At 38.9% G+C, this 22,765-nt stretch overlaps 1 protein-coding gene across 1 annotated transcript; it reads right to left on the reverse strand.

The window, feature by feature from the left end:
• Positions 1–87: 87 nt before the first annotated feature.
• On the reverse strand, positions 88–22,719 carry LOC140939076 (kinesin-like protein KIF14). The gene is made up of 39 exons (XM_073388633.1): positions 21,847–22,719; positions 20,679–20,910; positions 19,442–19,464; positions 18,632–18,713; positions 17,864–17,962; positions 17,245–17,297; positions 16,827–16,857; positions 16,309–16,416; positions 15,371–15,514; positions 14,158–14,279; positions 13,426–13,528; positions 13,140–13,209; positions 12,307–12,439; positions 12,068–12,131; positions 11,839–11,941; positions 11,596–11,665; positions 11,351–11,394; positions 10,996–11,054; positions 10,578–10,615; positions 10,256–10,393; positions 9,680–9,764; positions 9,437–9,511; positions 8,436–8,522; positions 8,269–8,334; positions 7,840–7,941; positions 7,629–7,701; positions 6,434–6,519; positions 6,266–6,301; positions 5,949–6,053; positions 5,744–5,853; positions 5,481–5,551; positions 4,638–4,808; positions 4,120–4,200; positions 3,441–3,563; positions 2,790–2,968; positions 2,014–2,157; positions 1,447–1,590; positions 937–1,017; positions 88–754 (listed from the first exon to the last, which is right to left on the reverse strand). The coding sequence occupies exons 1-39, from the start codon at positions 22,602–22,604 to the stop codon at positions 233–235; spliced, it is 4,815 nt and encodes a 1,604-aa protein (XP_073244734.1). The 5' UTR covers positions 22,605–22,719; the 3' UTR covers positions 88–232.
• Between the last annotated feature and the right edge of the window lie 46 nt (positions 22,720–22,765).

Consider the following 22,765-nt stretch of genomic DNA (forward strand, 5'->3'; position numbering starts at 1 on the left):
CCATTATGAAAAAGGTCAATGACACAATCAAACTACAGCCCGGCAGTCGTAAAGACTGGGAAGACTTTGAATTTCTCTCATCTTGAGTTAGTTTTTAAATCGTATTTGATGCGACAAAAAAAGACGGGACACACAGGATTGAGCAAAGAGCAAAACACACAAAAACAACAAAACTTATCACAAAATAATAGCTACCTATATGTATTATACACATTTTTGTAAAATTTTCTTTTCAAATTGGCGATTCTTTGCTCCAAAGTTTCCGTACACTTCTCGTTTCTTGTCGAGCTGACAGAGGAGTCCTGGTTACATCTTTTGAAAGCTCGTCTCCAGTCCCTAAAACTCTACACGTGTGCTTTTTCTGCAAGGACTTTGGTGGACTGAGAAATAGAAATCTTGTTAATGTTCTTCTCAAATCACCTGCTGCTAATTCCACATCGTTACATTTCTTTTCTAAATATTCCATTTCGTCCAAAATGTTCTGATTCCTCCCAACCGCAGCTGAGTACCCAGCCTCAATTAAAGCACTTTTCTGCCGCACAATATTTGTCGCCGATGTTGTTATTTCTTCAGGTAACGAGACAAGTTTTTCAAGGTCCATATCTTCGCATGCTTGACGCACATTCGACGCCAAATCCCTTGTTTTTTGCATCAGCGTGTTTAGACTGCTCACGAAATTCTTCACAGAATTTAATCGACTTCTTCCTGATTCCTTTTTTCTGCTGTTTTCACTTGAAGTAGAAATAAGCTGCATCTATAAATAAACGAAAACAATATCAAAACTGCGACAATACAAATATAACGACAATTAATAGAAGAGGTTATATCGCTAGATCTATCTATTTTCCGATACTGACGTCACTTTCCAAAAATTCGAAGATTTTCGAGAAAGAATCGACGTTAGGAAAGCTACCAGAATAATAGCTGCTCTCCTACCTGTACTTCACGACTTTGATGAATAAAATCTCCAGTGGTTCGTATAAGGTCGAGGACGTTGTCGGAAATTTCTCGCTCAACCTTAAAAAAGGAAAACGTGCGAAGTCAAGTCAAGTTCATGAGACATTTCGTTTAAAAAAAAATTAAAAAGAGTACGCTTAATAAAAAAATGCAAAAAAGCAGAAATGGTGATGGAAAAGCTCTTGTGTTGTCGTAATTTTGGAGAAAGTGCTTGTAAAAGCGTGTTCAGTGTCGGGGAAACTATCCACCACTCCTCCCCTAGCCCAACATTTTGCCCTTAGTGAGAAGTTAGTGATCAGCGTTGGATTAGGATGGGCCATGCACATAGAAGGGTGGGAAGGCAGGTAGTTAGGTAGTTAAGCCAGACCTTGAGCTACAAACGTGTGAAATCTGCGCTTATGCACTAGTTTCTACAGTCATTCAGGGAAGTAAGAACATCAAAAACGAAATGAAACACTAGAACACCAGAAAGTCTGGTTTGCTACGCACCCCACTACTGAAGGATTCTAAAGTGTCCGTTTGTAGGTGTTCTTGCATTTCTGAGATGGCGGAAATGGAGTCGCGTACAGAAATTTCCATGGACATATCTTGCCCCTCCACGAAAGCTTTGTTGAGCTCGGTGTCATCGTCCGTCTAAACCAAACAACACATACACAATTCGTTCTATTTATCTGAATTATCTCATTTTTCAATGAAATATATAACCACGTTCACAACTCAAAGCAAAACAATACGGTCACATACGGTACTTTGTTCTATAGAGACTCAAATGTTGGAAACTGAAACCACCATGGCTTGTATTTTATGTGAATAATCATACCGTAATATTTTTAATCCAGAACTTACTATGAAGCTTAACTACAATAAATTATTAATATGACTTAGTTGATTGAACAGCCACAGATTCGATCAATGTTTGTGACTTGAATCAGCTGGTCACCATACTCAGCCTTAGAATGCAGCACACGAATCGGTTATGACAAAATCGACCAAACAGCTACACCCGATCAATGAATCGTGGAAACATCGGTCAAGTGTGTGAATAAATAGACCTACCGAGTTAAGAGTATCTCCAGTCGACAGTTGTTCCTCTTGGGACGAGACCACCGCCATCTTAGCTATGTGACGTACTAAGTGCTTGACGTCTTCACCAAAGTCCGTGAAAAGTTCGTCCAGGTTTGAATCGGAGCCTTCAAGAGTCTACATCAGTAAAAACAAAATATAGCAGCCACAACAAATAAACAAAGATATCAGGAAAGCCACGGACACTTATTGTTTAAGTAAAGAGCTTCAATTTTAATACAAACGCTTATTGCTCTGACTTAAAACCACTACGAGCAAGAAAAAAAAATGATTTGGCGTTCAAAAATAACAGGAACCAAAAGCTGGACCTCTCACAACTTTACGAGTTCGCATCACATAATGATTACTTTCTTTTTAAATCTACAGAGCGCATTTAATCACGCAATCCGTCTCAATCCGTTTCTATCCAAAAGCGATCCGCTGACGAAAAAAACTATTTTATGAATTTCGGAGAACAAAACAATGTATTCTCGGCAACAAAACTAGGGGCCTGTGTATCAGTCCTTTTGGGGGAAAAGGAGGAAGAGAGAAGCGAAACTTCCCCTCTCTCTCCCCAAACCCCTTAGGAGCGCTTGAGGCTACAAAACTAGGGGCATTATTAATCTTCAATAGATGACGATGAAACCTATTAATTAATTAAGCAAAAGATAAAATCCCCCTGAGAACAAGTTGTCACAATAAAAAGCGGGTGGGTAATCTGTCTTCATACTCTACAGACGTCTTCAGAAACAGTTTGCCTCAACACATACCTCGATAATGGCGGTGACGCAGTTAGCCAGGCGCTTCACAGTATCAATCATTAGACAACCGAGGTCTTTAAACTGGTTATTTTGATTTTCTAAAGTGCCCCATATCCGCGCTTGTTCGATTAGCAATTGCAAGCTAAAGGTGGCAGACAGACAACACTGATGAGCTTCCTTCGGTAAATCTGCAAGGGAAGGTAAAGATGAGAGCAAGGATATGGTGTCTGTGGCAACAACAGGTGCTGTCGAGCTTAAAATTTAATGTCTGTCTTTATTTATCAAAATACAGAATGCAAGTGAAAAAATTGGCCACTTCCCGGTTGCGAAAGCGTCTGTTTCAAAGTGGGCTAAGTGCGAAGCCATTGAAATGAACATGATTTTTTATTCTCGAGCAAATTAAACTCTACAAAGGCACTTGGCCTCGTTTTGAAAGTGAGGGTTTTTGAAACTCGGAAATGGCCTATAGGCCACTTGCGAGTTGCCCTGGGTAAGAGCAAAGTCTTTGGTACTGAATTTTCATTCTCGGCGCAAATAAACTCCATTTCACAAGAATTGTTTCGCACCTGGCCTCATTTTGAAATTGAGGGGGTTTTGGATCACGAGAATTGTCTTCTTAACGACAAGAGAATTCCTAGTTGGATTATTAAGTATTCTTACCTCCTGTACCGCCAGCCGTATTGTTTTGAAGGGTTTTCCTGATTGCTGTTACACTGCTTTTTAGATCTTTTACGCTTCTAAAAACTTTCTCAAACAATGGCTCATTAAAGGGATCTGACAGCTCTGCAATTAAAAAAACACACACACACATTCCAAAAGTGCCTGTAACTGACTGCACAAGAGGTTTTCCACCGGCTTAAGCTTAGATTCGCTGTTAAGAAGCGACTTCACCAAATAACAAGCTTTGCGAGGTAAAAGAAAAAACAAGGAACACTAAGGGTTCAGTGGTGACAGCACTCGCCTCCAACCAATGTGGCCTGGGTTCGAATCCTGGAAGTGACGCCATACCTTACACGAGTTTGTTGTTGGTTTTCGCTCTTGCTCCGAGATGTTTTTTTTTTCCGGGTATATCGTTTTTGCCATTTCCTCAAAACCAACATTTCTTAATTTCAGTTCTTTCAGCAATGGTCGACAAAATATTAGTTTGTAGATGTACCACTTCTAAATTATCATTTATTCATTTTCTAGTGCTTATCAGTATCTTGAAGGTGTCTTATTTGATACATCGTTTCAGTTCAAACAAATAACACATAAGAGCGAATTGAAATAGCCGCAATGTTTAGATTGAAAGACAGCTTTGCCAGTTGGGAGATGGCGGTTTTTTTAGAGAACACTATACCTTTTAACGATACCACGTAATTCTTCATTGACTCTCTACACAGCATTGGCACAGACGGGCCTGATCGTCGTGTTACGCTCTCTAGGATTAAATAGAAAAGATTTCCAACTCTTAGTAAGTGCAAATCTTTCTGACGAGTATTAAAGTCGTAAAACTGCACAGATTTCCGGTTCATGAAAATAAACTACATCTCTCAAAGGTATCAAGAAATATGTAGCCCCAGAAAAAAAGAAAAACGCAACAACTGCTAAAGCCCTTGGTCATGTTCATAAACAGAGCAAGTCCAATGGTATACTGTCCTCTAAGTCCCTCTGTAGTAGTTTTTTCAGACACTGGGTTTAAGCTCAAAGCCCGACCTTACGGATCACCATTTCTTCTCGGCAGTGACATGGAATTACAATGTAGCTTGGATTCGAGGCTAATGCAGGGTTGATATCGGTTAACTGCTTGGAATACTTGTATGGTTAGCAGATTGCCAGGTTAAGTTAAGAAGGAACGACAGGAAATATGGTGCTTACGTCTCCTACTTGAAGGAGCTACAGGGGGTCTACTTGATAACACTTCAGCAGGCCTCTCAGATAATGTCCCTGTCTCCGCTGAAGGTACCTCGGGGGCGTCAGAGGACGGGCTCTGGTTTTGCTGGTTACGATACTTGGCAAATATGCTCTCCGCTTTGTCGGTGTTAAATCCTACGAACAATAAAAAAATTTTGTTTTATGGTGGCTTAAACGTATCATATTTGATAGCGATCGTCATCAACCATCAAAAGGGCTGTTTCTACGAGGAATCTGTTTTCGATAAACGCTGTGCTACAATGATTGTCAAATACTTTTAATAAAAGCAAAACGCTATTTGAAAACCACGACAGGGTATATCACGTAAACTACTTCCAGTGCTGACACCAAACAATTTACAGCCACTAAAGTCTTTCTGAAACATATAACTAATTATATTAAGCTTCAATCCACTTCACAGTAGCCATCTGCAGCCATGGAAAGTTATAACTACCACGTAGCATTCAAACATTTTTAGTATCAAAATTGAAGCATCATCTATTCCAATATTTTTACATAATCTGAGATTTACGGTGAGGAAATATTTTCTGGTCGACCAGAGGCAAGGAATGTAAATACTGCTGAAACTGGTTCAAGAAGAGTAAGTCAGTCCAAGAGTTTTTCCCTTGTCATAAACTTTCCATGCACAGATTTCGCCCGTAAAAATGTCACGTCTCGTTTGGTTGATTCAGGATGTGGACTGGACTCTGTAGATTTAGAGAGCCTACGTATTTCAAAAATTTGTCTCCCTTTGCGAGACAAATACATACATTTACACGACATTTGAGTATGTATTTCATGACGTACCTTGCGGTTTACTGCCTGTTGATGATCTGGTACGAGATGACAGACCGGAGCTGCTCAAAGATGAAATACGTCTGTGAAGTGACAAAGATAGCAGCAATGAATGACTTAGATTGGAAAACGGTTTGCACAATCCTCTTGTTCGGAAGAGTTAACTGCAGCTACTGGTTCTCCTGTGACTGGGATACGTTCTTAAATTTCAAAAAAATACACGCTAAATCTAAATGTAAAGGGGTGGAAAGCTAAACAACATGTGAATCGCAAACCTGTTACTTGGAGAGTCCAGTTTAAAGTCTTTCTCCCATTTATCATCCGGGTCGTTGAAAGGATCAAACTCGTCTCCAGACTCTCCCGACACACTGTCATTGTCTCGTTGCTGTTGAGAGGAAAGGAAGAGGAAAGATCAAGTCAAATCAGCGCTGATGGACGGACGCATATATATCTCCGTTAAAGAAAATGAGCCTCTCATACCTGATATAATTCCCTCATCTGCTCCATACTGCTTTCAAACTTCTCAAGTGACCATATCGTTGTCAGGCCCTTCTTCGTGTTGTTTAAACGAATCTTTATTTCCGACTATCAAAAAGGAAAAACAAAATTACGTTCATGCGTCATCGATCACAGTTTCAGTATGACGAGTCTAATGTTACAGTTGCGATTAAGAAAACGATTGCACGATTTTGTAGATGGAATGCTCGGTCAGTCACCCTTGTAAACATTACTCTGAAAGCGACTAAAATGCGCCATAAAAAGTGCTGAAATAGTGAAATATATAAAGTGCTGGTTACCTTGCCGTCAACAAAGACATCGTCCCGACTAAACGTCTGCAAAAAAAGATGATCCTTAATGAATATCGCTAATAAACCGTCAGTAAATTTGAATTATATCGAACCCTGGATTTGGACATAATTTACAAAAAGGTGCCACATTATGAAATATACTAACTTTAAACTTACAATGGGCTTTCCTAAACTCTGGCTGATCTTGTTCGCCTCCCTTAAGGACATTGTGATACGCAACAGCTCCCTTTTGTTCGGATCATCTGCAAAGTGAGAAAATCTTCTTTATTTCTTATATAAAACCGTTGTTTAAGTAAGTTAACTTCATTCGACAACAGTGACGCTCGTTGAAAGCCGACGCATCATACGCACAGGCTTTTTACTGGTTATTTTTCCAGCGAGTTAAAAAACAAAAACCACAAGGTGTTGCGATAAAGGAGAAGTTGATAGGGTACTAGGAGGAAGCTTGGCCGAGCGGTTAGAGCGCTGGATTTGCAATGTGGAGGCCCCGAGTTCAAGTCCTGCTCTAACCGCTAGATGGATTTGTTCACGGTAATCCCGAGTTCAAATCCTCGACCATGCTGGTAAATAGCCAACTGTTTGCCTCCGGTCAGTTGCGATTCTTAACCCTGTTAAGGTCAATTTGAATCACTTGTTTCAGGCATTTGCTCGGCCCCACTAGCATTAGTGCTATAAATACTGCCGAGGGTAAATAACGGAATTATTATTATCATTATTATTATTATTATTATTATTATTATTATTATTATTATTATTATTATTATTATTATTATTATTTTTTAATTATTACTAATAAGACCACTATGAGCATGGCGTCGATTACCAGCCGCTGGTCGGGAAATGAGCCCTCAATCCTCCCCCTGTTATCGATTTAAAGACCAGAATTAACAAAACAATCGAAATTGAGCCTTTTCTTCCTTTTTCTTTCCACTTCTTTTTTTCTCTCTATTTCCCTTCATCCTAAGACCCCCTACGAAGGACAGAGGCCCACCTTTCAAAGCAAGTTCGACTAGACAACACAGCCGGACGCAGCATGGCCGAGTGGTTAGAGCGCTGGACATGCAACTCGGAGGCCCCAGTTCAAGTCCCGCTCTGACCACCAGCTGGATTTGTTCACGGTAGTTCCGAGTTCAAATCCTCGGCCATGCTTGTAAACTGATCCAGCTGGTTTGCCTCTGGATCCGTTAAATTATTTGTTTCAGGCACTTACACGGCACCACTACCATTAGTGCTATAAATACTGCCAAGGGTAAATAACGGAATTATTGTTATTATTAGCAGTAGCCTAAAAAGGAGTTCTACACATCAAGACGATTGTAACTCAAATGAGAAAATGAGATTAGAACCCTACCTGCTAAGGAATTTTTCCTTCCAATGTTGTTAAAAGAGGCCCGGAACTCCTCCCTTATCTTTACGCGGTTTTGCTAAAAAATGTAAACATAAATTTTTAAAACTAACAAAGAAAATTCTACAAGACGACAATCCGTCAGTACAATGTTCGAGAAGGTTCGTTGACAACTTCAAAGGAAAAACAGATCGACAGCCTATGTGAAATACGTTACCTTAGCTTCCTTAAGTTTCGATACATCTTCTTGCATTTTCTTCTTTTCTTTCTCCAACTCAGAGATAATCCGAACTTGGTTCATTTTCGTTTCCTCCAAAGCCTGTACAGAATTTAAAAACACTTTTAATTTTACGAAACAAACTGCTTCTAAAACGCCGCGTCGCACCCATTGACACCCATGCTTCTTGTTATGATCTTTTGTCCAAACCAAGAAAGTGAAAATCACATCTCAGCTTTTAAGTACTTTAATCACAGGATTGTTATCAACAACAGTGAGGCGAAATGTAATGAAAGAATTTGCATGTTAAAAGTTATAGATGCTAACTAACAGATTTTAAAGTCATGTTGTTCATAGTCCACCATAACGTTTTGACTCACTCTCCCAGTCAAAGTTTTAGAATCAAAATTCTGCAGACTTTCGACTGACCTGTTTGGCAGCGAGTGCTTCCATTTGTAGCCTTTTTCGGTTGTTTAGGATCTCTTGCTCCAAGAGCTGAGAAAAAATATAGCACAAGATCAGCCGCATTTGAGCATGAAGAGTACCTTTCCTTTTTTTAAAAAATCAAGAGTTATATCATTAAAAGCCAAACTTACAAGTCTGTGCGCTTGCAGTTCTGTAATCTTTTCCACGGCTGTTTGTTTCGACAGCTCAGCTTCTTTCTTCTCTGTCGAGAGACTTTCCTGTCAACAGAAAAAATGTTTATTCATACAACAGTACTACATAAAATGGCATCAATTCAAAGAGACGTTTTTCTTTTTAAATAAAACACTGTTACCAGTACCCGTGTCCGTACATGGTAAAAGGGTGTATCCTATGGAATTTGCCCTTTCTTTAATTGGAGCCTTCCAGCGTTGTTATAGGATCAATCATATGTGTTATAAAAGTGAACGTAGCCCCTATTTTGCGTTCGTTTGAACTCTTTCTTGGGCGGTGTAGGATTTTGTTAGATGATGTTAGATCAGGTTTTAATGAGCTAAAACATTCGGGCCGTACTCAACACCACCTAACGATGTTGGATGTCGTTTGACCAACATGCTGGCAGTGGATCCGTTCTAAACTGGACTGCATGATGCAAAGCCTACTTGACAAGGTTAATTAACCCTTTCAGCTAATCAAACTTGTTTCTGTAAAATCCTAACAAATGATTATTCGTTTGCTAAAGTTCTGCCAGAAAAGGTTTCATTTAAATACCAACACTAAAGGATTTCATCCACAGATTCAAAGTTAGAAAAACATACTAATAAAATAAAAAGTAGCATCCGAAAGTACCGCTGAAGAGGTTTCATTTGAATGGCAACACCCTTGGATTTCATCCACAGACTCAAAAGTTAGAACTACACACTAAATAAACAGTACCATGTGAAAGTACTGCTGAGGAGGTTTCATTTGAATGGTAACACCATAGGATTTCATCCACAGATTTTAACGTTAGGGGACAAATTATCTAACTGTAACTCGGTCTAGGCGATAAGATATTGATTGATCTGTTTCAGTAGCTGAATAACTGATAAATTGATCGTCCGCTGAATTTATTGATTCACACTCCACTATGACAAACACTTATCAGCTCCACATGGACAAAAGCCTTTAATACCATAGCTTCATGTAGATGTGTGACTTTTTCTTCATATTGCTGTTTTTGTTCATTCAATTCTTGTTGGGCGGCATCCTGTATACAAACAAAAAACCAAAAGTGATATTAAAAATACTATGTGTTTATGGCTAAGATTCCGCTCTCAATACCTTCTACTTGGATTTAAACATAAGCTGGAAATCCTCATTTAGGAGGCAGAGATTTCTGGTTAACGAGTTTTATGATATGGTAATAATTTCTAACCTTGGCTTCCTGTATTCTGATCACTATCTCTTCCTGAGCTTTGATTCGTGCTTCTTCCCTGGCTTCTTCCAGTTCAGCCAGAAGTCTGCAGTGAAAAATACGGGACGATAATAACAACTGTCAGTGCGTTAAGGTTGACAACCCGTGATAAGTAGGGATGGGCTAGCCTCAACCTCACCCCAACGAACATTTATGCTGAAGGCAGATACCTGAAACCCCAACTAAGATCTAACAGAATAAAAAAAAAAGGTTCGGTCATTTTGTTTTCATATAAACTACAATGCCAGGCTTCGAATGAATAATTTTACGAACTTTTTAGAAAGCTACTGATTTACAGTTTGTCAACTATTGCTGAATCACCTAATGTGACGAAAGTGAATGATGTGCCAAGACAAGTTTCCTCATTGGTGTAATCATGTAGCTGTAAAAAACCCTTGATAATTATTATTGACAGGATTTCATTTTCAAGTTCATAATAGCCGACTGCTTTTAACTCCAGCCAGTCGGGGTTTTAGTTTCGTTCAAATGCATTTTTATTATTACTACAGCATTGCAATTTTCTCATTCTTCTTTTACCTGGCATCTTGTGCTTGAGCCAGTTCGTTACGTGCAAATTCGTAATCTTTGGCCACCGCAATTTCAGGATCGCCGCTTTCTACAGCCACACTTTGACTAGTTTTTCGTCGCTTTTTCAATTCAACAGGATGGTTCAACCTGTAATGATTAAGCAATGGAAAGAGAAATTAGCCCAAGTCTTCTTCATTGCGATTTAAAATCGCCGCCCGTGACCTCCCCCTCGAATAATGAAATAATGAATAAGGAAAATCAAAAGTGAAATAAAAAAAAAAAGAAAGAAAGGGAAAGGAATATTAAAACAATTTTTAAACGTTTACGGCACCTGAAGAAGTGATCACCTCCAATAACAACACGGTCAGCCTGCAAGGAAACAAAAGCAAAACATTAACCATAAACCTTTTATAATATATTACCATGTAATACAGCATTTTTTCTTGCCTTATCTGCCAGATAAATTGCCGGTACCCACCGGTACCCCATACAAAAGCAAGAGGCACTCAGGATATACCCCGCGTAGCTGGTGGAACATTTTTGCGCGAAGCCGCGAGAAAGCGCCGAAGAGCGCGCGAGAAAAGCATTTCATCCTCGTTCTCCGCACGACTTCGTAGCACCTCTGCCAAACCTTTGTTCTGGCTAACGATCTAGCCGGCAAGCAGGCTACTCAAGATAATACTTCTTAAGTTCTCGATGCCAATTGACCATTCTTGTATTTGTAAGGAGATTTCATTTTTTTCACTTACATGATGAAGTACTGTCTCCTCTGCAATCAGCTGACCGTTAACATATGTCGGCGCATCTCCTGCAAGAAGACGACGAGTCAACATCATCCTAATAGCTGTTTAAATATCTACAGAATTCGTCTTAAATGACGATTTCAATTCTACGACTCCGTCTGTTTGATCTGCATTTTTTTAATATAGGGAAACATTTATGTCGTCGATCACTAAAGGACCTCTAGATGTGTTTTAACCCGTATTGGTTTCGAAAAAAGGCGGAGCTGTGAAGAAGGGTTGAGTTCGCGGTTAAACTTTCCATTCGCCTCCCAAATTATGGAGTGCCTGCCTTTCAGGGTGCACACAACAAACAACTACATACCTATTGGCGAAACTGTAACCTTCTCTCCGTCATTTCGCAAGACGCTGAAATAAAGAGAAAACAGCTGTTTCTTACCAACGTATTAGGAAACATCATAAAAGTCGCAGACTAAACAAGGCGCAAAGGGGTTGTGATTGGTTTGACAGCGACTACTTCTCTTCTTTCCTTCTTCTCTGAAGTCTTCCTCCGCTCACAGGACACAAAGACCAAAAGCTATTTTCATTTATTACTACTTGAATGCTCACCAGTGTGTCTCTGCAACAAGCGCTCCATTCAGTTTAATATCATGGTCATTCTGTCCTACTGTTGTCTCCCCTGAAAAGAAAAACAAAACAATAATGTCTTTCATGAATTGTAATGAAAGCATTGTTAAAAAAGGCGGCTTTTCAATTAAATCAGATGAGGCGCAGTGTTTAATTCTGTGGAATAGTGTAGTAGTAGGGGCAGAAATGGGCGTGTTGTACCAAAGACACTATAAAACACATTACCTTCTTTAAGCATATACAACAACATTTCCGACAACTGGGGGTCTTCGTTTAAATTTACCAGATTCGGTAGCCTGTTGTCCACCTTGAAAGAAATGCCTGCTTTCTGCAAGAGGAAAGATAACATAGCATGGGAACACGACAAAGAAAACGCTCGCGGTGATATTTGCACGATCCAACATCAAACAAAAAATGTGCGTGCCTAGCACACTTTTTTTGTATTTTCCATTACCTTGAGTTTTTCTGCCTCTTCCAATTTCCTCTTCTCTGTTAAAGCAAGTTTTTCTTGCCAGTTTCTAACGAAAAAGGAAAGTTATACACTGTTGCTTTAGTTAGCTCCTGATTTAATACTCAATCATGTTAAGCTTTATTACCAGGAGGATGCTTTTATAATTATTTTCACGGACTTATCTATTTTACAGCACTGAGACTTGCCAGTGATTGTGTAGTTGGGTTTCATACAGCACTTACCGAGTTGATTCGGCCAGCATACGCTGGGTTTCTTTAAGTTTTTCTCTCAAGAGAGCAACTTCTGCCAAGGCTCTAGCACTTATCTCTTGGTTTCCCTCACTGAGTTTTAGTCTCTCTATCTCGGCTTTTAGCTCTAGAAAAAAGGAAAAATAAATGTTTGGGTTTTCTTGTAACCCCCTTTTTGAAACATAGGAAGGTGGAGAGCGTCGTTTAATTTGAACCGTGTGGTACCCCTCTTCTTCATCCTAGCAGACGGCATCTTAGACAATCCATGTTTATTTATTTAGCTCATCCAGATTGTTAGAGCCACCGTTTTGTCTGAAAGATCACGTGGTTTTGATCTTAAGCTAGTTTACAGTCACCAAAAAGAAAGTGCAAGTCTGAAATCTGAACGATATACCTTGGGCATGGGTTACATTTCAGTTCACAATCCGGAGTGGTTTGTTATAAAGTAGAATAGAAAGTCCATTATATGATATCAGTATCAGGGCTGTCACTAACATTTCTCCGGAGTTGCCGGGTTTATGCAGTTAATAGTAGGCGGGGATTTGAACATCTAGAAGTTCATTTGGTTCTATTGTCCCTTGTTTTCCGGAAGTAACCGGTAGTTATATAGCCTGCGAGCAAGCTCTCTTATTTGGGCCAGCGAGGCGAACCGCGCAAGAACGCGTGAGCGAGAGCCTCTCGCGTGCCTCTCGCGCGTCTACTTTTCACGAGGCTGGGAGTTATACAGATAAAAGCCAGGGGAAATCCTCAGCCCTTGCTGTCAGCCAACTCATTATTTGGATGGAGAGAATAACTGAGATAGAGAGATTAAAATAAATGCCACCAACCTCTGATGATCTTTGCATTTGGATCTTCGTTGATAATTGCTCTGTTGACAATCGTACGGGCTCTTTGAGCATATTTGTTAATGGTCAAGAAAAACCACAGAGTTGATCATGTGAATAATGGAAAACGGCAAATAACCTGAGGACGCGAAAGAACTGATCTGGAAAAAGGCTTGTGCACAATGGGATATTGGGAAGTCGTCTTTACATTATCTCTTTTTCCTACAACCGTAGCTACATCGTTTACTGGACAAGGAGGAGGTGGGTTGATATTCTGGTTTGTAAAAGGATATCGTAGTGTGCTTAGAGATTCTCCAAATGATATACTTGCGGGACTAATGTTAGCAATCATTGTTGTTTTGGAGTTGCCTCCTAAACTATCTTTCAACAACCTGAAAGAAAAATTATATGTAAATAACAATATTAACAAGCCAAGCATTACTATCACCATATCTAAAAAACAAAACTCGTCAGTTACAAAGAAATAGAGCTACAATCGCACGCCTGGTACTATTAACCAACATTCATTTTTAAGCCGGCTAAATAATCATTTCAGGGAATTAGTCGTTTAAGAATCTGATTCCTAATATGTTGTAACCGCAAGCACATGTTTTCATTTTAACGCAGTAATACGGGCAATAGACTCGTACAACTTTTCGCACGGACCAACGGCGCGAGAATGCCTCGCTTTTGTTTCAGGTTATAATGTTTGTTGTGCAAAGTATCAGGCTCTCCTCCTTTCCCCGAAACGTTGCCGCAACAAAATGTTGCTCAACGACTTGAGCACGGACTACACGGGTGGTGAAACAAGAGACATCGCTATGGGCCATTAAACACGTAGAATAACAATGTTGCGCGAAAACTTGCACGGGTTCGTCTCGAAGATTACGGCACCTTTAGGGGCACTCCCTGCTAGCAGGGAATTAGGGGCAAATTAGGATGAAATGAATTTAGGCCAGTTCTTAACAAGTGGATTATTTTCAGATGAAAACATCATGCTTGAGCGCTTTATTTTACTCACCAAGTTAGGGTGGAATCTCTGTAAGGAATGTATAATTTCTTTTTTGTATGGGTTTCTCTGTCAGACAGCAGCGAGATCACTTTACCGAGAGTATGCAAGGACTTGTTTATACTTCCCCCTTCCTGAAATACAAATCAAGCAAAAGTGTAGTTACATGCACAAGTCACGATAGATCAAGATAAGGCCAAGGCCAGGTCAGAAAATATTGCTGAGGAGTTCCATTGAAACGTTTGACTTGTTAGGGTCGGTTTCCACTGTCGCGTAATTTTTACGTGCGTACGTGCGTAAAATTTACGTTCGCAAATCTTGAAAATAGAGGCAATTTATGAAAGGTCGCACGTAAGCGCCAAAGTAAAACCTCGCTCAACTTAACGTTTAATCTCAACACTTTATATCTTGCGTCTATTTTATTCACGTGATTGGAATTTACGTGCATTAACGTGCGTAGCCAAAAACGCGTCAGTGGAAATCAACCTTTAGGAAAGCAAAAGTGCTTTTTTCGTCATTTTATAACATAATGTCTGATTTCATGAAATAAAAATTTAAAAAAAAAATAATTATACGTAACACTGTTGCCATAACAACGTTTTCTACGGATCTAAAATGTAAAGCCACTTTCCGCAGTAAACTAATACTCAGGTTATAAACAAGCCTGAGATAAAAATAATGCTTAGGTTTTGGTTGAGTAGTAAACGCAGTTACATCCATTCTTTACTATCCAGGTACACGATATACGATTAGATCGAATTTAGCAGCCCTTATACATTCTCTCCTATCAGTCTTGCATTACTCTCTGGAATTTTGTTGCCACGTCAAGCAAAACTATACAGAACATCACCTCAGCTTAATTTAACGCAGGAAAGTTTATTAAAGAAACCGCATTTTATCGCTCTAAAAAGGCGAAGAAAGGGTAGAGAATAACCGCGCCTACTATTTCACTTTTAGTTTTAACATTCAGTGCTTAAACTTTGCACCGCTGATTGTTCAAGAGTTTATCAAAACCTTGCGCAGACTCCGCTGTTTTCTGCCTGCTTGAAAAAGAAACTTGGACGCTAGTGGACGGGCAGCAAACCCTCCAAAAAATCAACCAACAAAAAATGGCCTGTGATTCCTTATTAAGTTTGTAGTAGGCTCTTAGAAAATATGATTGCCAAGTGTGTTTTGTTACACGTTAGCTAAATGACTGATCAAGCTAGTTTTATTTTTCTGTTACCTTGAGTCTAAGAGCTGCGATCTCCTGTGTTTTGATCACCTGATCATTCAATACTTGGCTTGCTCTCTCACTCCCAGCCAAATCAATCAGATTAATCTTACTGGTAGTGGTCATTTGTGTCTCAGAGTCTTCAAAAATCTCAGTCTAGAACAGCACAAAATTAAACAATGTTACGGTTACGTATTTATCATAAAACAGCAATCTCAATGCTTACCAGGAGTTTTCAGTAATACAGTTCAGGCCTTCTCCCTGTCACACTGTCATGCAACACAAGGGTGCTTAGCAACAACGACGACAACAGTAATAAGCGAAATAACAATTTTACACATAGAGCACACATTTTGGTACATTTCTTTGCCTTCAGTGTACGACCACTATATGTGATGTTTTATGGAAGAAGGTCTCTGGACTTGAGTTTGGTCCCCAAGCATTCAACCCCCGGGAAATTTACCTATATTTGACATTTCACGCGAGTTGTTATAAACACGAAAAAGCTTTAAAAAAAGGAAATTGCTTATGGTGCGGAGAGGGCACAGTTAACCTATAAACTAACATTGCATGACACAGGAACACCAGAACTAAACTAGGATTTTTAAATAAAGTAGAAAGCATTTGTCAACAGATTTTTCAACAGTCAAAAAGTTAATTTCGAGTACTCTTTAGTAATTTCAAGAGTTAAGAAAATAATTGTTGCCTCTTTTTGGGAGGCCATTTTCCCACATGCTTGCATGTTGTACCCACAGTGAACCATACTATTACTGAGAAAAATTAAAGACGTTATTCGAGGTAGATAGTAGTAGTTTTCTCACATTCAACACTGGTGAAAGAAAGTGTGATTAATACAAGAACTTTGCTATTAATGGGTGCTCCTCCCCCTTTAACCAATGTTTCATCAGGTAACTTAATTGCGAGAGAAGTTGAACAGTGTTAGCTAATACCTTTGTCTGTGTCATGACCATAGTAAAAACTGAGTGAGATCGGCTACTCTTGTCATTCATCCCTGTCGCAGCTGTGGCTCTGATGCTGTTACCCACAGCTAACCATGACTACAGAAACACATTGATGTAAAATTAATAATTAAAAAAAAAACTGTTAGTTTGCAAATATGAGGTGCCTCTCTTGACACTCCAATCACAGCTAGGTCTGCATTAACTCTGTAGAAACTCTCCAATGAATCTTTTGTGGAGGTTTATGTCATTTTATTAACACAGGTTATTAACTAAAATAAAAATATCACATTAAAATTAAAAAATAAGATCAAATTATAAACTTCTCCCCAACATCTTCCCGACAAAAGTAGGGTGTAAATTATCATCATCTTCATTTTGTCTCAGGGAGCCTTGACCATTGCATGCTGCTCCTGTGTCTCTCAAATATACACTGTAGTACATCAACAAGAGTTGTACGTCTGACAGTAATAACTACTTCATTTTAGGCAGGAATGTTTCAATCTCACCTCAACATCGGCATATGAACTTGCAGTGTATCTGTTCAGAAACAAAATAAATTTTTAGAGCAGATTTTACTGTTTGAGCCATGTCACAATGACATCATTGTTACAGAGTACAAATTGAGATTACATAGTGACAAGCAGTAGATGCAGTTAACCATATCTGAGGCCCTGCCAGGGGGGGGGGTCCCATGTCGCCCATCTGAATTTTAAAACGTCTCGTGTCGGTGTTTATAAATGCTTTTTGCTTATTGTGGGCTTTGCCATCACTGTTGCAATTTGGCTGAGGGAGGTTGTCTCTTGTCGCGATTTCACTTTACGCACTGTCGCTACTTTTTGGGCCATGTTGCTTGTCGGAATTTACCCTGGCAGGGCCTCATATCTGTACTTGGCTATCAACTGAAGAAGATGGTGTTCAACTCACGTGCTTAGATCCTGAACAAATGGCCCAAGAATTGGATGTTCCCTGACCCTCAACTGGAATAAATGAAATGTTAAGAACGTTAAGGCCATGTTGCTACTGTTCCCAATTCTGGAGATACCTGAAGACTTTCCTCCCAAACATCCAAAAACACAAAAGATGTTGAAACTGATGGCCTAGATTTGTGAGCCAGATGTTTAATGTTTGAGAAAGTAAATCTGGCACTAAATAAACATTTTGAAATCAGAGGCATAAGATTCACGTCTGGGGTGTGATACAGTAAAACCCCACACATAAGAACCTAAAATTTAAGAACCTGTCAGGCTGAAATTTTTATTTACAGCACCTTTCACATAAGAACCATTTCAGGCTGAAATTTCAAAGTAGGTTCTTATTTTCTAAAGTACGATAGAAAACAATAACATGTGCATAACTTAGCACTATTTTGTATGATTTATGTGCCTTTAATGTTTGCACTCTACTTTTCCATGTAACTAGCATGAAAATGTGTGTGTGTGTGTGTGTGTGAATAATTTACTATAAAAGGTCATGCCCACAAATTAATACAAGAGCAAGAGCATTAGGCTGTAAACACATCTTACCTTGTAATTTGTGCAATTACCTGAGTTTTTTTGTTATCTTTCTTCTTACTAGCAGCTAATAAATCATGGATTTTCTCATTGTAGATTTCAAAGTAGCTTATTTCCACTGTGAACTGGAGCTATATTGAATATTAAAACATAATGGATAAATTTGTCATTCTGGGATGCAAAGTGGTAACTCCTGTTTAATAATTCATGTAAACTGTTTCTGACAGTAATAGTAAGTCTCGCTGCTCTGCTGAGGTTTCCAGAAGCGCCAGCAGTCCACCTCAATATATATAATAAATCTACAGTTAATACCATGTTACCTCCAAATAGGTGTGCATGCTCTGATAAGCACCCTCCTCCATATAATAGCCCTACCCCTAGGCCCAAATACCAAACAAGCATCCCTCTCAAATAAGCCTCCCCTCCCCTCCCCCTTTAATAATTAAAGGGGGAGAGGAGGGGAGGGTTAATTATTATTTTAAGCTAAAAATAATTATTTAAAATAATTATTATTTAAGCTTCAACTTCACCATTTCACTGACAAATCTTTATGTTAAGTGTATAATATAATAATTGGGACTATGGTATGCTTGATTACCAGCTCGATTAAGCGCCCTTCTTCCAATAAGCACCTCTCTGTTCAGCCAAAATTTTAAATAAGCAACCCAGACAATTTTTTGAGGAAAATACTAGCTTACTGGTGAAACATGTAAAATGATCTAATATTATTTGTGCTGATACATTTACCCCAGTGCTGTTAAAACTGCTCAAAGCCCCTTTAAAAAGAATTAAATCAATACCTCATTCCAACATTTGATCCTCTCAAAAAGCTCTTCACAGAATCTTGGCAAAATGCCGAGTTCATCTCCTTGACCCATGATACTAAAATTAATTTAATACTCAGTTGTTGTTACTTATAATAAATTTATTATTATTATCACTTGAGAAAATTCCTAAATCTTTGCCCATACATTAATTCATACCATATAAATGACACGTACTAGGAGGGCTTCAGTAGTTTGGCAGCAATCGACCAAATAATTAAAAAAGTTGTTACCTCACCAATAAATGTTAGCTAATTATCTTTTTAAAAAGCACGAGGATTGTATCGATCTTATCATTGTTTTAGCCATTTGATTCAATGCTTTCTCATTTAGAAAACATTCAAAGAACCTGTTTAAAACCTTGCATGATGCTGGGCCGCTGAGAAAAAAAAAAGGGCTGTGTTTTCCAGCTACAGTTAAACCTGTGTTCAATGATCACCCTTGGGAAATGGCAAGGTGACTGTAATATACAGGGTGAACTGAAAATCTTTGGAAATTGTTTGGTGACTGTAATATACAGGGTGACCACTATACATACAGGGACACTATAATTATATAGGTTTAACTGTATACTAAAAAAGACAAACACATGCAAGACAGCAGAGCAGTGTGTTTAATATCACATCAAACACCAAGCAAAAAGTTAAGGCGAAGCAGTGTACTTTTCGATGTTTGATATTATGATATGAAACTTTGTGTCAAGTGATTTTGAAAGAGTTCGAAATCAAAGTTGTGTAATCAAGGTCTTTTTCACCTGCAGAAAAAACAAGGTAATAGGACTCTAACCTGTATGACTTTCCTGATCCAGTCTGAAAAACACATAAAAAAAATCATTTTATATTATAAATTAAAATTATAAGACAAATAAACTAAGGATATACAACAATAATCACAAAGATAAAATCTAATAAGTTATTAATTTCTATGAACTTCTTTGGAGGGGAAGCAGAATTGAGGGATCATACTTTACTTGGTTATTGCTTCCCTGAAAATCTACTTTAGCCTGTATGGCAGGTGTAGTTTTGGGTAGACAAAAGTTGCTTGTTTATGCAGGGTTCTCAATAAATTTTAAAGTAGACAGCTAAGGTGTAAAAGTGGGTGGCTTGGTAACTGAGTGCTGAGGCAATTTCAAGCTTTCACTCTCTCACCAGCTTAACCCTTTTTCCCCAAAAAGTAGGCAGCTCAAAATTCAAAGTAGCTGGTTTTTCAGTCTTTTGCCGGAACTTAATGTGAACCCTATTTGTGTTTGTATTACCACAGCGTCCTGCAACTTTTATTGTATATCAAACGAAGATTTGGGAGAGTAGAAAACTCCTCTCCTTTTTGGAATTCAATATGGCAGTTTCAACAGAGTGGTTACATTTGCAGAAACATTAATTTTGTGCACCCATAGAAAAAACACCTCCAATGCAGGCTAAAGATCTGAGAAAATAAAGGAACAAAAATTAATGGCTCTCACTAAAACCACAGTGTAAAGGTGCATCAGTGGATTATAAAGAAATAAGCCTGTAAAAATATTAAGGTACTTACTAAAATCACTATAGTTTCTCTGTAATGCTTTAAACTAAGGCCACATTTATATGGAGAAAACCTGTCCCGGGTAGAAGGAACACCCTCCCAGTCAGGTCAATTTTTGCAAACATTCATATGAAAAAATCAGTTGACCCTTTGCCCAAGCCAACAGCACTAACGCATGCTCTGATTGTCTTGGCTTGACCAGTTTGACCCAGCTGGGCAAGCCAAAGTGTATATATCAAGAAATGTTGGTCTGGCTAGAAGGGTTACCCAAGCAACAAAAGGGTGATGCGGCTAGCCAGGTCACCCTTCTAGCCAAGCCAATTACTATTTGTTTATCATGTAAATGGTTCACCACAGTTTTTAAAGAAATAGTTAAAGTGCCCAGGGTGGCTCGGGTAGGCGGGTGACCCTTTTTCCCAGGACAATTAACTCTCCTCCATATAAGCGGGCCTAAAGACCACACCTCCCTCTTGAAAGTGCATGAATGATAAATGCTGAGCCTTACCTGACCATACGCAAAGAGACAAGTGTTGTATCCTTCAAAAGCACTGTTCAAAAGTGGCTGACCCATCAATTTATACAACTTCTCTTGTCCTACAAACTCAGGGTGCTTGGGATCACATGACCAAATAGAATAATCATAAACAAACTCATATTCCATTCCAGCATCAGATGTGATTACAGTTTTGTTCTCTTTCATAGAAATACAATTCTTGACATTGGGGTCATTTTCTTCCCTGTGGAGGTACAAAATAATTCACAGTTCTGTCATACATGTCTACAACAGAGATGCACATACAGTCGAACTCTTCCACAAAGGGAACCAATAAAATTATTTGTTTTTCCTTTTTTTCACCTTCAGTACCAATGAAAACATGTCATGGAAAACTTTTTAGCACAAATAATGCAGCTTATCCAAAGAATGAATCAATCTGTGGACAGGGAAGTGGAATGATTAAATATAAAACTTTAAAAGGAAAGCATTTGAGCTCCTGAGAGAGACAGAGAGAAAACAACAGGTGGCATCCAATATTGGGCTTCCGGTTACCCTAAGCCTCTGTTAAATCCTTTTGTAACGAAACAAAGGCATTGATCGCTTTCTATATTGAATAGCAATGAATTAATGAGGTTTTAATTCCATCGCCATTTTGCAGGAATGTTGATTATGTAAACAAAGTTTATTAAAAAAATTTATCACTTGCGAACGGGTCAAAGATTTATCTTTATTCCTCTTAAACCTTTTTATAGGATTCGAAACTGGAGGTTAAAGTTTTGATTGCGACTCAAATTTTTAACAGGAAAACATGTAATCCGGTTCCTGTGGTTTCTGTCACAGACATCCCCGATAAAACGTGCTGCAGTGTTTGAAATGTACTGTACAGCTACATGTTACCCCCAAATCGGCTGGAATAAACTTAACAATTTGCCAGAGAACAGATGCAACGTCACCTTGGGAAAATTACGATATTGGTCGATATATGTATACGATATTGTTAACAACGTGCTAAAGTTACACTTTCTGAATAATAAAATATCAGATAAACAACAAATAAACTCATTAGCCGATTAGATCAGAGATCTTTCAAACTTTCTTTGTATTTGAAGTCAACATTACTCAATCGATCGATCGCTCGCACACATAGTCTAAATACAAGTACAAATATTACACTCACCTTGGTAAAAACGGTCGAACTCTTACACCGACTCGGACGCTGGATCCTTCGGCTTCGTCGGCAGGTGGTTGATATGGTGTTTTCGTAACACTCGATGGAGTTCCGGCCAGTTTAGGTTGAATCACATCGAGAACGTTTTCCTTCCCGGGAGGAATGAAGGAGCCTTTTAATTTTTCATCGCCGTGACTACTGACTTTTTCCATTGACTGTAGATTAGAGATTTTTAAATTAGCTATCGAATCGATATCACTATGTTTAGTGGATGGCGGCTGTTCATTTGTATGTTCATCTAGAAAATGCGGTGTCATTGGAAGAACGCGCGCGATCTTCTTCTCTGTGCCAAAGGACTCTTCTTTAACCTCGAGCCTTTCCTCAGACCTTATTTCTTGGGAGCCATTATTAAATTTATCAATGATTTGTGCCACCATCGGTGCCACAGCGGCTTTCCTTGTTTCTCGAGGAGAGTTATAAGGTGAACTATTACCCGAACCACTCTCGCTTGAAGACAGATCTTTCCTTCTAGAAAACGGCTCTGATCGAAGCTTCGAATTCATGTTCAGTGCACTCTTTTGCTGCGGCTGTGATGTTGAACGGCTTCTGTATTTTGTCACATCAGCGCCTATGGGTTCAAGTTGAACATCAACTTTCCTTCGAGCAGATTTCAGCGTCCCTGTTACTATGCGATCGACGCTGGCAGCCCTTTCCAGAGGAACACTCGGAAGTGCCCGCTTACTCCTTGCTTTGGTTGGAGTAGACATATTTTACATTTCAAATAAGGTCCGAAATACAATTTAGCATACCACAGTTTATCAAATTTCAACGATCGTAGTAAAACAGCGAGATATCGGATCACGAAAAATGGCATTCTTTTGATTTGAAAGGTGATCCGGTGACTCTACCGCCGTTACACCAATCAGGT

The sequence above is a fragment of the Porites lutea genome, chromosome 5 (genome assembly GCF_958299795.1).
Source record: "Porites lutea chromosome 5, jaPorLute2.1, whole genome shotgun sequence".
Classification (NCBI taxonomy): domain Eukaryota; kingdom Metazoa; phylum Cnidaria; class Anthozoa; order Scleractinia; family Poritidae; genus Porites; species Porites lutea.

What these genes read in the sequence shown, in the direction of transcription:
- LOC140939076 (XM_073388633.1), bottom strand. Translation starts at nt 22,604, where the DNA reads ATGTCTACTCCAACCAAAGCAAGGAGTAAGCGGGCACTTCCGAGTGTT. An exon ending in GTTGTATATGCTTAAAGAAG is followed by an intron (nt 11,666 to 11,838) that starts GTAATGTGTTTT and finishes TTTTCTTTTCAG; the next exon opens with GGGAGACAACAGTAGGACAG. An exon ending in TACGGCTGGCGGTACAGGAG is followed by an intron (nt 2,969 to 3,440) that starts GTAAGAATACTT and finishes CTTCCCTTGCAG; the next exon opens with ATTTACCGAAGGAAGCTCAT.